At 44.5% G+C, this 15,896-nt stretch overlaps 1 protein-coding gene across 1 annotated transcript in view; it reads right to left on the minus strand.

The window, feature by feature from the left end:
* Positions 1–2,077: 2,077 nt before the first annotated feature.
* The window catches only part of CHD7 (chromodomain helicase DNA binding protein 7), a 187,232-nt gene continuing 173,413 nt past the window's right edge, over positions 2,078–15,896 (minus strand). Inside the window, exons 30-38 of the mRNA XM_080802955.1 lie at positions 15,495–15,703; positions 14,694–15,365; positions 13,192–13,349; positions 10,864–11,091; positions 10,204–10,647; positions 6,453–6,674; positions 4,667–4,807; positions 4,336–4,440; positions 2,078–3,113 (exon numbers count right to left, since the gene is read on the minus strand). Coding sequence (XP_080659081.1) covers positions 2,199–3,113; positions 4,336–4,440; positions 4,667–4,807; positions 6,453–6,674; positions 10,204–10,647; positions 10,864–11,091; positions 13,192–13,349; positions 14,694–15,365; positions 15,495–15,703 — 3,094 coding nt within the window. The 3' untranslated portion in view covers positions 2,078–2,198. The remainder of the gene's footprint in view (positions 3,114–4,335; positions 4,441–4,666; positions 4,808–6,452; positions 6,675–10,203; positions 10,648–10,863; positions 11,092–13,191; positions 13,350–14,693; positions 15,366–15,494; positions 15,704–15,896) is intronic.

Raw genomic sequence — 15,896 nt, forward strand, 5'->3', positions numbered from 1 at the left:
CTCGGACTCATTTTATTAAACATACTCTCCCTACCTAGTGTCTTACGTGAAAGCTTAAAAAAAAAAATCTTTGTTTTAAATATTTAAACTCCCTATACATCGTGTGGATCTAGCCTCCTCTCCGCACCCCCCCCCCCCCGCCCATGTTCAAAGACTTCCATTTCAGAAGAACAGTCTCTTAAAGGCACTTTTCCCTCCGGTGCAAATGACCCATTTGTTAACTTTCAAGAGAGAACAGTAATGATGGAGGAGAAAAGCAACCCGAGGGTCTCTAACATGGAGGCTTCGAGTTGTTCCCTTCCCTTTCCAGAGTCGTATGGGTAGATTTTCCATCCTGGGATATAAATTAACTGAACGTTAGCATCTACAAGGAATTCAGACAATGTCTTGTAACACATCCACACATCCAGTGAGAGATGGACTATGCGTGTATGTGTGTGTGTGTGTGTGTGTGTGAGAGAGAGAGTGTGTACAGGGCGTGGACGGGGGCGACACACACACAACTCCATCCACATCCCTTCCTCTCCGTTTCCAGCTGCACGGAAATAACGGCTTTGTGTTCAGTCAGGTGACATAAAAGGTGAAAACAGTAGCTCTCAAATTATATTTAACCTCAAATATCAGAGGTCGCGAAGGGGTGCACACATCAGCAGCTCCCCAGACTGCGCGCGTGTGCACGCGGCGGCTTAAGTGGGCCCCTTTTCATTCCACATGGGTTTTCCACACAGTTTCTGGCATCAAGCACCGGTCCGCAGGACACCAAGAGTGCCTTTGTGTCCCTTGCTGACACTCCGGCATTGTGTTTTTCTACCCATTAACCAAGGATAAATGACCTAGATATTCTGCCTATTAAAGCCTCATTTTTCTTTTGCCCTTTTGTTCTTTAGTGTACCACATTATCAGACGCTGCACACATTTTAAAGTATTCTCAGTCTCAGATGCCCTTTTGAGGGAGTAATAGGAGGTTTTTGTGTGTGGTTCTGCGGAGATATCTGGAGTGGAATTATGTGAAGGTAATTTAAGGTTTTTCTTCCTGTCTCGTCTGAAGACAATCAGTTTGGCGTATTACTAACAGCTAATCTAGCATAAGAGGATATATCAAGAAACTGTACAAAGGCCAGAGTGCTGTATTTGCATCTATTGCGAATACAAAAAAATAGAGCGAACACCAGTTCCCCTACACACTACATTCTCTAATTACATCTCTGCATATCATGGGTCACTTTTATTAAAAGCATCATTACTACAGTTGGCAGCAATTTACATTTTATCTTACATGATAGCAGTTTTCAAAGAAAAAAATAAAAGGACATCACAACAAAGAAAAACAATACATTTACAAAGTCATGTCTGTAAACTTCAAGGCTAGTTTAGAGCTGAGGTAATGCTGTTTTAGCTTTGTGGCTAAAGTAACAAAGTCCTTTAATTTAAAAAAGGTACCTGATTCTCTCTTCTCTCACTCTTTATTTATTCATCTATTTATTTTGTTTATACCAGTGCATTACAAGACCACGAGACAATGGAACTGTAGTTCTGTCTGGCAAGAACCCTCCCAGTAGGTTAATTTCCAAAGGGACCTTCACATTCAACAGCTGCCTTATTATTGCTGCGCCTCGGGACAGAGACGTTCACACTAACGTGGAGATTGTCAGAGTGTATGGATGTGTGTGGATGCGCAAGTGTGGGAACCCCCATACAGTCAAAAGGGAAACCAATGAGCAAGTATGATATGTATGGTAAATTTCATCTTGACCTTCACAGCAAAAAAAAAAAAAAAAAATTAAAATTAAAATTAAAAAATTAAATATATAACTTCATACTTCCTTTGAGCAGCACTTCCTTCCATTAGTGCCACTCAGTTACAAATCACTCTTTATTATAATACCAATGGTACCAAAAGGAAAAGGGGAAAAAAAAAAAGCAGAGCATTATGTAAGTTTCCTTAAAAAGACATGATCACCTCTCAAATTTCATCTCTCCTAGGGATAATAAATAATGCACTGCACAATACTTAATGACCAAGATACCTTTTGACACACCTGTATAACATGACTTGGACTTTTTTTTTTCTTTTTTTTTTTGCTACACTATGTTACAGAACAGCTTATAAAACTAGGTATGAACATTAACTGTGAGTGTAAACAGTAGGACTACCACTTGTCAAAAGTTTTAAACACTTTAACTGGAACTGGAACTGGTTATTCATCATTTTCATGGTTTTCTAGTTCGTCCCCCCCATCAAGCGAGTCCAGCTCTTCACCCTGTGCTATTTCGTCTTCGAAGACGGAGGACTCTGCAGTCTTGTCCAGGTTCTCCTCGGCATCGCTGCCTTCCAGGTTCTCCTCCTCCTGGAAGGCGGCCCCCTCGGCCTTGTCGGGGGCCTTTTCCTCGCTGGAGCCCACGGCGTTCTGAAGTCCTGCTAACGCGGGGAACCCAGGCAGTGTCAATCCCCCCAGTCCTGGAGGTAGAAACATGGATGGGTAGAAGAGGCCTGGCGCCATGGTGGACAGGAGGAAAGGGTTGAAGGCGAGCGGGTTGGAGGGCAGTCCGGCCGGGGCAGTAGCAGCACCAACAGATCCATTCGCGGAGTCAGTAGCTGAAACAGCATCTGTGCTTTTCTCGGAGTCTTTGTTCTCGTCCTCGTTCTCGGTGCCCTTCTCCTCGGCCTGGGAGGCGCCGTCCTCCGGCTCCCCCTGGCCCGGCGCCGGTGTGGCATTGCTGGCTGCGGCGGGCAGGGGGCTGTTGAGCAGCCCGCCCAGGCCGAACACGTTGGGCAGGCCGGCCATGCCCGGCAGCATCAGCGGCAGCACAGCCGCGGGGTTCTTTGCGTCGCCTCCGGCCGTGGCCGCCGTGGCCAGTCCCGGAGGGAAGCCCATGAGGCCTGCCAGCTGGAGAGACTGCAGGTTCTGTAGGTTCTGCAGGCTCGTGAGGTCCATCCCAGCAAACAGGCTGTTCACCAGCAGAGGGTTGATTCCCGACGTGGAGGCCGCCGCAGCCGCCGCCGCCGCCCTGGCGATCTCGCTCTTGGGCCTCCGCCCTCGCCTGCTGGCTCCTTCCCCCCGCACCACGGGGCCGGTGAGGAGCCGGTCAAACATCGACTCGGGAACAAAACCCTGAAGCAAACAAACAGACAAACAGTGGCTATAAGGGCAGCCGGCGAGACAGAGATCCCCTGGTGGACCCTCTTGATGCACCAAAAGGAGACACTCTGGATGCAAGGGCAGCAGTGACTCCTCCCCTTCTAAGAGCGCTCTGGCCAAACTCTGGAAAACAAAAAGTCTATGTCTCCGCACAACGTGAACTCACTGAATTATGCAGGACTGCAGAAAAACTGTTAAAGTCTACTCTACTGGTGAGGGAGACGTCAAGCTACCAGCATCCAGAACTCCAGGAATAATAATACACCATGAGGGAGCAGAGACATTGGGAACATTAACTGAAATTAATGAGTACTATCTACCCTGGAGAGACAAAAACTATGGTCAGCCCAAAACAAATGTTTTTAGCAGCTGTACCACCATTTGCCCAAGTCTGGAAACCACCCAGCCGTCCTTCTCTGAGTGATGGCCTACCACACCCAGGGGCACGCGCATGCACTGGAGGGACAAACTCCTGACACGTGCAACCCACATGGATAAATCTCAACGTGAAGTCATCTTACAAAGGTCACAGAATTCATGCTTCTGCTTATAGGACACCCTCAAAAAGACAAAACTTGGGAAGGAGACCAGATCAGCAGCAGCGGGGGGCCAGGGGCAGGGTTGGGAGTGGGGGTGTGTAATATGAGGGAACGCAGGGTAGGGGAGGGTGGTGGAACGGTGTGTATTTTGGTTGTGGTGGTGGTTCAAGAAAGTACATGTGTTAAGACTGATAGAACTACACACAAAAGAAAAATAAGAAATCTTACTTTTAAATTAAATTAAAAAGATAAGAAATCAGGACATTGACCATTTAATCTTAAAAAGAAGTTGAAGTGGAAAAAAATTTTAGGCAAAGTTGTTGTATTCTTTATTTTAAAATTAAAAAAAAAATCACAGTTAATCTTAATGATCTCAACCACCATGAATTCCATCCCACAGGTGGGCTCTTAACGAGGTTTACCTTCAGACTATGAACATATATTTCTAAACAATCCTTTACAGTCAGAGCCACCCAACGAATCTATCTGGGATTAATGATGTACTGATACAAGAAATGAGGATGTATTATGTCAATTCTTTTAAGCTAAGAATAAATTATAATCGAATAATTGACGGTCGACAGAAAAGAAAGAAAAGCTCAGGACAACAGTTTTGTACAGACACCTCTCCTGACAGAAACACAGTGCGTACTTACAGACTGCTTCACTATCTCAGTCCAGTCTGGGGCAACTGCAAATTCAGGGTTCTCTTCCAGCCACCTGGGCAGGTCCTTCATTGGAGGTGCCATAGCTCCACCCATCTGAGGAGAGGCATTTGGGAAATGATCTAAAAGCACATATATCGCCCCCGCTCCCCACCCCACTTACACACACACACACACACACACACACACACACACACACACACCATATACAGATATTCTGGAAGAAACATTATTGCTTTTCCTTAAAAACATGTCAGGATAAAATGCTTCTTTCTGGGATAAGAAATCATATGGAGATCAATTCCCTTTCCCAAATGTTCACCTTCTTTCCATTTCGTTTATTGACAACAGGCACCCTTTCTTCTCCTGTCAAAGTGTTTATATCCAATTTATTAGGGTTTCGACATCTATGTCGTTTCTGTTTCGGTTTCTGAAATGAGGAAAACAGCACATCCGCATTCTTCTGCAAAAACAAACAAACGGATTTAGTAAAAATGTATTTAGTAATTACTTTCCTGCATAAATGACAAAGAGAATATAGTCAAGCAGCTTTCTTTCTTTCTTTTTTTTCAAGTACGCTCTACACCCAGCGTGGGGTTCGAACTCATAACCCAGAGATCAAGAGTCACACATTCTACCTACTGAGCCAGTCAGGCACCCTTAGTCAAGCCATTTTTAATAGCTATAGAAGTTTCAACAATCATTTTAGTTATTAGAAACCATACTTTTCTTTAAAAGGAAAAACTATTTTTCTCTTTGTACACTGAGGAACTCAACAATCACCTAAGCTGAGTATTTGCTTTTCCTTTTGTCTACCAATAACCCCGCTTAAAGTCTTTTCTTCCAATGCTTAACCAAGTCATGGTATTTTTACGTTCATATCTTTTTTAACCAAGTCATGGTATTTTTAAAAAAGATTTTATTATCTGATAGAGAGAGATACAGCGAGAGAAGGAACATAAGCAGGGGGAGTGGGAGAGGGAGAAGCAGGCTCTCCGCCGAGCAGGAAGCCCAACGTGGGGCTTGATCCCAGGTCTCTGGGATCATGACCTGAGCCAAAGGCAGATACTAACGACTCAGCCACCAAGGTACCCCCAAGTCATGGTATTTTTAAAAGAAACTTTCTCAAGGACCTTTGCTAACTAATTTCTACTCAGTGACTTGGACAAATATGGAGATGATGTCCCGTCTGAGAGACTGTACCTGAGAGGCAACAGGTAAAAAGACCTACACAGGAGGGGACATTCTGAGAGGCAAGGACTCAACTAAAGCTGAACTCAACAAAATAAAATGTTGAATCTTACACTTACAGTTTTGGTTCTTTTTTTTTTTTTTAAACATTTTTATTTATTCACTTGACAGAGAGAAAGCGCAAGCACAAGCAGGAGGAGTGGCAGAGAGAGGGAGAGAAGCACACTCCCCACTGAGCAGGTTGCTGAACAGGGAGCCCTACTCTGGGCTCGATCCCAGAACCCTGGGATCATGACCTGAGCCAAAGGCAGAGCCCCCCCCGAGACACCCCCACACTTAAGTTAAAAAAAAAAACACACAAAAAACAGTCACTAGGTATACAGGGAGTAAAAGATTTGCATTGCCAGCTACCAAGCAGTTTACAGGATGGAATCATTTACAGATACCATTTAATGTAAGACATAAGTAGGAGTTGTTTAAAAAAAAAAAGAAGCTAATGAAGTCTTGGCTGTATTAGCTAGTCAAATTTCTACAAGTAACAAGCTTCACAGTATTCTGTGCTGCTCAGACCTGGTCTGGAGACCAATTACAGTGCATTCACGAGTGTCATCCCCCTGATGAGACCACCTGGAAACCAGGTGATGGGAAGAATAACCAAAGACATCATGTTTATACGGTGGAAGGAGAAAGGAAAGAAAGTGCGAACAGGTGTCTTCAACAAACTACAAAGCTGCCCGTCAGCCCTGAAGCTAGTTTCTCGAACGTAAAATACACAGTGACAGAAACTGGAAAACGTTCGCGGTGAGGAGACACTTAAGCAAAAGGCAGAGGGACCAGGGATCTCCTCTGCGTTGTGCAGGAGAGTTGCGAGGGCTGTCCACGCAGGACTCCTCCCGCCTGAACTCTGGGGTACTTACTGGTACGTAACTTGGCATATCAACAGTGTAAGAAGGATGCAGCTTCAGCCACTCAACTAAGTCCTTATTTTTAGGAGCGTCCTCCCCCACCAGCCTAGTCCCGTCTTCAAGATTTATCACAGGGATCCGCGTGTCTGGGTCCAGCTGTCCAGGAGAAGGAATGTTTCTTGTAGGTGGGGTCTCTATATCTTCTTCGAAAGCTTTGGTCACCTCAGCATCCTCCTGCAGAAAGTTGACAGGGATCTCAATTCTTCTTGTATGAAGAAAGATTCCAAAAATGCCTGATCTCTTATCTCAAGAAAACACTATCCTAGCATAATGGATCTTGGGCCAAAAAGGGAAAAAAAGTTAGTTGAAACAATCTCAGTTTTGGAACAGTTATTAGAAGATGGAACTTTAATATCATTCTCCATACTGTAGAACTGGTAATTAGATAGGAAATTCACAGTCCATCAATACTCCATATTTGAAACCTTAAGCAAGCCACTAGGCCATGGGCAGCATAGTCTGAGCTGGACCTGCATGGAAGGTACCCTCTCAATCTGTCCTGGGGCTCTCGGGATAACCTCATTAAAGAAATTATATTTATTTGTTTATTTATTTATTTGAAAGAGAGAGTACGTGTGCATACAAGCAGGGAGCCTGATCTGGGGCTCGATCCCAGAACCCTGGGATCATGACCTGAGCCGAAGGCAAACGCTTAATCTATTGAGCCACCCAGGCGCCCCACCCCCTCTCCCCCAGCTTTTTTAAAATTTATTTTTATTTAGAGTGAAAGCACATGCGAGTGGAGGGGTCTATGGGGAAAAGGAGAATCTCAAGTAGATTTTCTCCTGAGCACAGAGCTTAGCACGGGGGCTCAGTCTCATGACCCTGAGATCATGATCTGAACCTTAATTAAGACTCGGGCACTTAACTGACTGAGCCACCCAGGTGCCTCAAGAAGTTATAATTAAAGGAATGTTCCCACAGCCAACCTGTACACAGCACTCTCTGAACCCTACAATCTTATTGGCTATAACATTTTGTGGCAGGTCTGTGTGGCAACCCTGAAAATACGACGTCTATGTGAAGTCCAGCCGGCGGTCCTCCAACTGTTACTCCAGCCACCAGACTCCTTTTATGGCAGCCCATCTGTCCATTCCCATGGCTCTGACTTCAGTTCAAGCCTTCTTCATCGCCGCCCCTGCGCCATGTCACTGCGGTGCTCCTAAACGGTCTCCCCAATCCTACTCCCACCCTTCTTGACTCTGACTTCACACACTACTTCGGAGTCAGGTTCCTCAAATGCGCTCTTCCTAGGTCAAAACCAAATCAACTGTTTAAACGCTTTTGATAACTGAATCCCCCTCACCTCCAGGATAAAATCCAAATCCTTTAGATGGCGATCGAGGCCCTCCCCGATTTACATCGTACCTTGTGTCCGAGCCCACTACTGTCAAACCTCATCTCCTCATCAGATTCCCGGGCTGCCAATGACTTTCAGTTCAGCAAACGTGGAAGTCTCTCTCTGTCTTCAGTCCCTCTGCATATGTTCTCCCTGCTACCTCTTTTCAAAGGACCAACTCCTATACAATCTTCAAAACTTAACCGAAGTATGGCCATGTCTAAGGCAACTTCCTGTTGTGTGTCTCCCCATATTCTCTTCCCTCCATTCCCATTCTTCCTTTGGGCTCCTGAAGTATTCCAGGCATGCCTCCCAGCTATGGGACGTCACTATTTATCTGTCACTCAACTTCAACACTGAGTTCTCCAGGGCAAGCTCTTGTTAGACCCTTATTCTTCACATCCCTGTCCTTGGGGGTGGGGGTGGGGCCAGGACCCAAAAGGACCATCTCTACCATGTTCCCAATGTATTGCCACAGTATGATGACTGCGTCCTTACTTTTTCTTGGCAACGCAAAATGGTCTCTGGTCTGAGTTGACATAATACAAGATTTTAGGATTTTAGGATTTGTCCCAGTCCATACAAGTAACTCTGTTGACCTTTACACCTCTTCACTACTCCGATCTATAGACTAATCAGCATTTACCTTGTATTGTATGTGTACGCACACAACTATCCACAACACCCACTGAGTAATCCCTAAGTTCTAACATCTGACAGTAAAATGAACAAAAACTTAAAAATACATCCTCTAACCTCTACTAGGAATTTTGGGCTGGGTAGCTCATGTGACTTTAGAAAAAGAGAAACATCAGTATGTTCTTTAGGATGGCTTAAAATGTGTAAAATGAGTAAAATCAGCCCGCAGTTTAATACAGGATCTATAATTACAATAGGAAAACAGCACCTGGCTCATACTGTTAATTCCTGATGCCTGAACCACAGACAGCTTTGTGCTGGGATTCAAATATGGAACCCAAGAGTAAACAAAGGCATGAGATGCAGAAACTCACTAACTTGTTGATGCTTATGGAGGAAGGAATTTCAGGGAATAAAACCTATCAAAGTGGTTTGATGTGTTCTGGTGGATTCAAGTGTAGAGGCTAATTAATCACTAGTGGAACAATGCTGGGGACCACACACCTAGGAACCGCATTTTTAACTTACAGAATAAGCAGTCACAGCTGATCCATTACAAGGTGTATTTTTATAATATTCTAAAAGGAATCATATGCTCCACAAAAAAGAAACATTACGATTGGTGCATGGTAACAAATCCTGAAAATTAACTTTTAATTACCTAGACGCTTCTGTTTTTCCATCAGACCCCACCAGAGGGCAAATTCCAGTGACTGCCATTTTGTCATTTCTAAACTTTACCTCAACCATGCCTTTTACTACCCTTACTTAAGTCATTAAACTTTCTGGAGGTTTCAAGAAATAGCACAGAAGCAGTAAGAAGAGGGATGGAAAAAGTAAAAAATGCCAAAACAAATGTCACTCTCCTCTCAGTTTCAAATTTCACCGCTTCGCCAACTATGATCCGCAGGGAACAGGCCCAGTGTTCCTGGAATGCCGGCGGCTCACACACAAACAAGCTCCGGCACTGTTAGGCTGATTCGGGTTCCAAATCAATAAGGCCTAGGATACCCAGTACTAACGCATCTTTTAGAAAGGGAGCACACATAAGCAGGTTCTCTGGGGGTAAAACCCTCATCCTTATGCGGGCAGTGCATTTTTAGGCAGCATGGTTGAAGAAGATTAGGGAAGAGAGTTCTTTTGATTGCACTGCACTCATGTCCTTTGAATTGAGAAAGAAAATGTCAAAATCCATTGGCACATAGATTTCATACAAACCTAAACTAGCACAGATCTTTATTCAGCTGAGATTTTATAGAACAGCTATACTTACGGAGGTAGGAGAATTAGCAATCACTAGCTTTGTGTATGAACACAAATCTTAAGTCTGAAACTAAATATTTATACTAATCTAATAAATGCCAGGCTCCAAACAACATTATTTCTAAGAACAGAAGCTTTTTCCGCCTCAGGAATTCAGAGATAACAATTATAGGCTCAGAAGAACACGTTTTTGTTTTGGGCTAGTCTTCCGAGAGTAATCAATATATTAGGATCTTGGGAGGAATAAATCCTCAAGCTACATTTGGTTCAGGCCGAGTGATCTGTATCAATGCTCAACACAATTTTTCAGCTCAAAACCATGACTGTACATTGTGATCCTATTTCTTTAGTGCTAGAAGCCAGCTTTAATCACTGAGAGGAGCCCAGGCCAGCGTCGTCAGAATGGCAGGACTCTGGTTGCCACCGTGGGCATACACAATGGGAGTGAGCTCCTGAACTTACTGCACTCAATGACGTCCGTTTGTGGCTCATGAAAAGCAGATCAAGACCCTCCACGTTTTTCCTCCTTCCCCGCCTCCTCTTCACAGGAGGCTCTCCATCCACCAGGGAGCCATTAAGCAGATGCCTCGTGGGTGTGCGTGACAGGCCTGCCTGGAGCAGCTCCATTTGAGTCTTAAAGGCATCGGACACCGGTGTCGAGACATTAGGCAAGATAAACTTTGAAGTAAGAGATGAAAAATTTGAGGTAGAGCTTGCTGCCTCTCTTGAGGCCTTTGATAAATCTACAACTTTTTCTTGTCCATTTTCTGAGACCACCTGAGACTCCCGCAGCTGGGCAACCATTTCCATGAGGTTCCGCCGCTTGGCAGCTCTTTCGGCCTCGATTTCAATTTTTCTCCTCCTCCTCCTCCGCTGGCGAGGGACAGAGAGGTTTAGGGCATCTTCCTATTGAAAAATTCCAACAAAATAATGAGCCCAAACTGTATCTGCTATATACAGGCTGGATTTCAGAAAGAACGAACTAGAAGCTTCAGGAATTAAACATTCATAACTGCTGAAGATTGCTGAGGAAAGGGCAGCCATCTTAACTCCGGGGAGGACCAGTGAGCCGCAAGCTCCCAGAGTCGGACGGCTCGCCTTTATGCGGCGAAACAAACATACCTTGGACAACTGAGGGGAAGTCGTGAGGTCCTCGCTGCCACTGATGCTAGCTTGGCCAACCATGGAGAGCTCGGCAAAGCTCCTCTTCTGCAGGGGGCTGTCCATGGTGGGTGGCGTGTAACCAGGGATGAGGCCCTGGAAGTCAAACATCTGGCGCCTGTTTACTGGCCATTTGCCTTTCAGCACTGCTTCACAGATGTTGTCTAATCGGTTTATCATTACTCGGTCCTGGAGGGAGAAGGAAAGTCACACGACGTTGTAATGAAGACGTGGTGAAAATTACCGGATAAATATTTCCATCAAGATGCTAAAGCACATAAGAGGTTTAAAAGTCAATCCATGGGCAAAAGGTAAAAAGAAAACAAAGAAACAAGCGACTGAGTAGCCAGAATCTGCAAAACCTGCTCTGCTCTGGTGGAAGGTCCTGAAGGTGGCCCCAACACAGAAAACTCAGTCTTTTTAAAATTTGAGCGCTGGAGCATAGAAACTAGGAAACATCACATAGCCACCTCTAAAATACTTCAAAAGTAACTTTTATTCAGGCGAGAGCACTGTTGGTGAACACCAGCAGACAACAATGGAGCCCTGCATCCAGCTTCTGGACGCTCCGGGGCTTCGAATCCACGGGCTGGATCGCAGTCTGTCCCAGGAAGTGGGACATCATTAGCGTCACTATTAATAAAGTTCAGCATTACGAAACGGGCGCTAACCTAGGAACACCTAATGAATGTCAATTTGCAGTCCCCACCTATTATCACTTCAAATTTCATTGAAGCGTGTACATTAAAAATTTCTAATTACAGCTCTTAGGCCCAGATTCCATAGATTAAAAGTGTCTGCTACGATAGACCTTTTGACTGATCTGGGAAACTCCCTTCTGTACTCAATAAGGGAGATCAGCCTAACAGGGTATGGGGAGAAAAAAAATGTCTTTGAGAGTACACTCTGCTCACTGTGGAAGAGCAGCCCCAGGAGGAGTCAACTGAAGCTTGTTTTTGTGCTGCTTGTTTTAAACCAGACAGCCCTGTTATGGTGATTAGGATGATTATGTCCCCACCCTGAAAAGCAGACCCAAATTACATACGGATTTATTATAAAATTACGCTAGTTAGCCAAAAAAGTAATTTCCATTTTGCTTTTGGTTATAGATAACTACATTTGGAATTATCTCGTAGTGTACTGGAGCAAATGGGTCACTAGCCCACCCTCTCCCAAGTTAGGAAGACTATAGGTTTCCAAACCTATGGAGATGTCTTAAATCTGGAAGCTCTGTTTGGGATTTAAAAACATTAAAACACACATTTTAAAAAGTCCCCACATTTTCTCTTGTACACTGTTGGTGGGACTGTAAGTGGTGTAATTGCTGCTATAGGAAACGGTATGGAGGCTACTAAAAAAAAATTAAAAAAAATAGAATCACCATGTGACCCAGCAATTGCACTTCTGGTAATATATCCAAAAGAACTGAAAGCAGGGTCTCAAAGAGATGTTACTACACTCATGTCCACAGAAGCACTATAATAAGCCAAGGCAGGGAAGGAACCCAAATGTCCCAACCACAGATAAGTGGTTAAGGAAAATGTGATATATACATACAGTGGAATATTATTCAGTCTTAAAAAGGAAGGAACTCCTGCCATACACTACCATACGGATAAACCTTGACGACAAGGTAAAAATAAGTGAAATAAATGAGTCCCAAAGGGGCAAATATTGTAGGATTCCACAAACACGATGAGGTATCTACAGTAGTCAAATTCACAGAAACAGAAAGTAGAGTAATGGTTGCCAGAGGCGGAAGGGAGAGGAGAGGAGTTGTTCAATAGGTATAAAGTTTGAGTCACGCTAGACAAAGAAAGTTCTGGAGATCTGTTTTACAACAATATGAATGTATCTAAAACTACAAAACTATATACTGAAAATTGGTTAAATTTCATGCTATGTGGTTTTTACCACAATAGAAATAAACTAAAAAAGAAAGAGAAAGAGAGAGAGAGAAAGAGCGAGCCTACACATTTCATTTTGCTAAAAGGTGTGTCTATGGAAACAACAATGCATATACTATCCTGGACAATGTGATGGCCAACCTGAAAAACCTCAAAGAGCCAAAGATACATACAAAGCATTCTACTTCTTATCTTTCCTTCATTTCACCTTTCCTATCCTATTACAAAAGAACTGCACAGATTTTAGAACATGAGAAAAATCCAGTCTTCATACACTGTCAGAGTTGACCTTAAAATTACTTGAAAATCAAACTAGAATGATTTCCTATCCCCCACACTCTTTTTTGGTCCACAAAACAAAAATAACAAGAAATCCACTAACCTTAGGCCAAAATGAGAAGGCAAATGTTCTTTCATGAAGGAGCTGGGCTACTGAAGGGTCTCCGTCCTCCATGTAGAAGCCGTCTCGGGTTTCATCCCTAGCGGTGCTCATGGAAGCATTGCTTTCCTCATCAAAATTCTTCCCTCTAGAGACAGCTCCTGCTGAGAAATCAATTACTTTACATTACTCACAACCAGGGAAAAGAAGTTTAGAGAGGACATGGTAAAAATCTGAATACCAATCAGCTCCATTTTACTGAGAACCTACTATATGACTAGGATGGCATTAGGCATCTTACAGTCTTGTTGTTTAAAGCTGGTGATGGCCCCTTGATATAGACGCTGTTATTCTCATTTTTACGGATGAAGAAGCAGACAGGCTTAGGTAGGTGACATCACTAGTTATCTGACATTGAGCATGTACATCTCAGAGAAGGCGGAATAACAACCAAGTCTCTGACTCAAGAGCCACGCCACACAACGTCCCTCCACACAGGAGAGAGGGCTGACGACTGGCCGGAGTACCAAGCCTCAGCTCCAGCAGAACAGTACAACAGGAGGCTTTATTTTTACTCTGTGTCGGGAACAGCAACCTAACCATGACTTACAAAGAAAACCAGTCATTTTCAGATTCTGCTTCTACCTTTACTTCTGATTTAAAACTAAAATTAAGCATCATTTGTTTAAAAATAATTACCAGTGCTTTATTCAGTGAATGACTCTTCTCTTTCACATTAAATTGTCCAAATTAAAATCATTTGGAATTCTTAATACACTGCTACTATAAAGTTAACCACTATCCTTTTTCCTTTTTTAAGTTAACCCCTATTATTCTGTTGGGTTTTTAAAAAGATTTTATTTATCTGTCAGAGAGAGAGAGAGAGAGATGGCACACGAGCAGATGTGGGATGGGCAGAGGGAGAAGCAGGCTCCCTGCTGGACAAGGAGCCCAATGTGGGACTCCATCCCACAACCCTGGGATCGTGACCTGAGCCGAAGGCAGACACTTAACCGACTGAGCCACCCAGGCACCCCAAGTTAACTCCTATTCTTTTTTTTTTTTTTTTTAATATTTTATTTATTTATTTGACAGACAGAGATCACAAGCAGGCAGAGAGGCAGGAGGAAGCAGGCTCCCTGCTGAGCAGAGAGCCCGATGCGGGATTTGATCCCAGGACCCTGGGATCATGACCTGAGCTGAAAGCAGAGGCTTTAACCCACTGAGCCACCCAGGTTCCCTTAACTCCTATTCTTAATCCAGAAATTGTTACGTGCCCATAACACTCATCAGAGAGCTCAAGTTGTTCGAAATTCCATGTTCACGTGCAGCATGGGAGCAACACATACACCTAAGCACAACCTGAAGTTACCTATTCACAGAAGAAAATGTACACTAATTACCCTTAAAAAATAAACAAGAGCCCCTGTCATGTGACAGGGAAACACGGCCTGTCACAGCTGCCGCAGTGGAATGGGGAGGGGGCCCGGATGGCACAGCATTACCTTCAGGCTGGGAAGATTCCTCTGACTTATCATCATCCTCCAGCTTTTCTTCCTCGTCCTCTTCAGAACCTTTTTCTGAAATAGACTTGGGCCCTGTATCTGCACTGACCTCCATCCCTTTCAGTTCACTTTTTACAGAGCTGGCCTCGGCCTCGCATCCCTGCTTACTGTCCTTCTCCCCGCCGTCGGTCTCTTCCTCCTCCTCCTTCCCCTCGGCTTTCTCTTGGGCAGCTGCGCTTCCAGACTCCTCCACTTTGCCTTCACTCTGTCCTGTCGCCTTCTCTTCCTGAACGTGAGCAGACGAGAGAACGGCAGAAGTCTGGCCAAATCCGATGGCCAGTGGGGTCAGGGAGGACATGCTCCCTGCCCCTCTGTTCTGAGCAAAGTTTTTGTGCGCATCCAAGAAAGATAACTCGGGGTCATTGAGGATGTGATAATCCGTCCGACTGACCCCGTGCTTAGCAGCACCAACCAGCAAGTCTCGGTCATGCCTCCCACATTCCCACCACTCCGGCAAATCCAAACTCGGCTGGCAGAGCTTCAGCCTCTCCCCCAGCTGAGGGTGGTGAAGAACCTGCTCGCGGATCTTCCGCAGCAGCTCGATGCGGTAGAGAGTTCGGGAGGCGCGCTCTTCTGTAATTGGCTCGATCATGGAGGAGAGGTCAGGGGGTTCTGTAACGTGAAAACAATGGTATTCACTTGCAAAAACCCTAAGGATGCTTTAAGTTGCTCATGCTCTATTTTTCACTGTAGTGGGTGGGCCTTTTACTACAGAGAACTTGTGTTACGAAGAGAACCTACCATCGTCTGGCTTGGCGGGCATTCGACACACTCGCCTACACATGGCCACAAAACAACTGAAGTATTTCTCCAAACTCTCATCAGACTTTTTGTCAAGTCTGGCAAAGGCTCGGAACTGGTTCCAGTCAAACTGCTGTTTCATGGGGTCAAAAATAACTCCAAAAGTAGATACCACGCGGTAAAAATCAGCCTCTTCTCTTCTTGTCCACCTATGAGCAAAGAGACATTAGCTTGAACCCTACTTGAGTACACAGGCTTAAAGCTTATTCATTCTTTTCCTCTTTTCCCCTAAACTCAGTGCACGGGACCTATTTTGGGGTGAGAAGACAGAGTGCTTTCATGTACTGAGACCTTCTCTGATCACCATCTGGGAAGTGATTCCGGCCTCCGGCCGGCAGAGGA

The sequence above is a fragment of the Martes martes genome (genome assembly GCF_963455335.1).
Source record: "Martes martes genome assembly, chromosome: 4".
Classification (NCBI taxonomy): Eukaryota; Metazoa; Chordata; class Mammalia; order Carnivora; family Mustelidae; genus Martes; species Martes martes.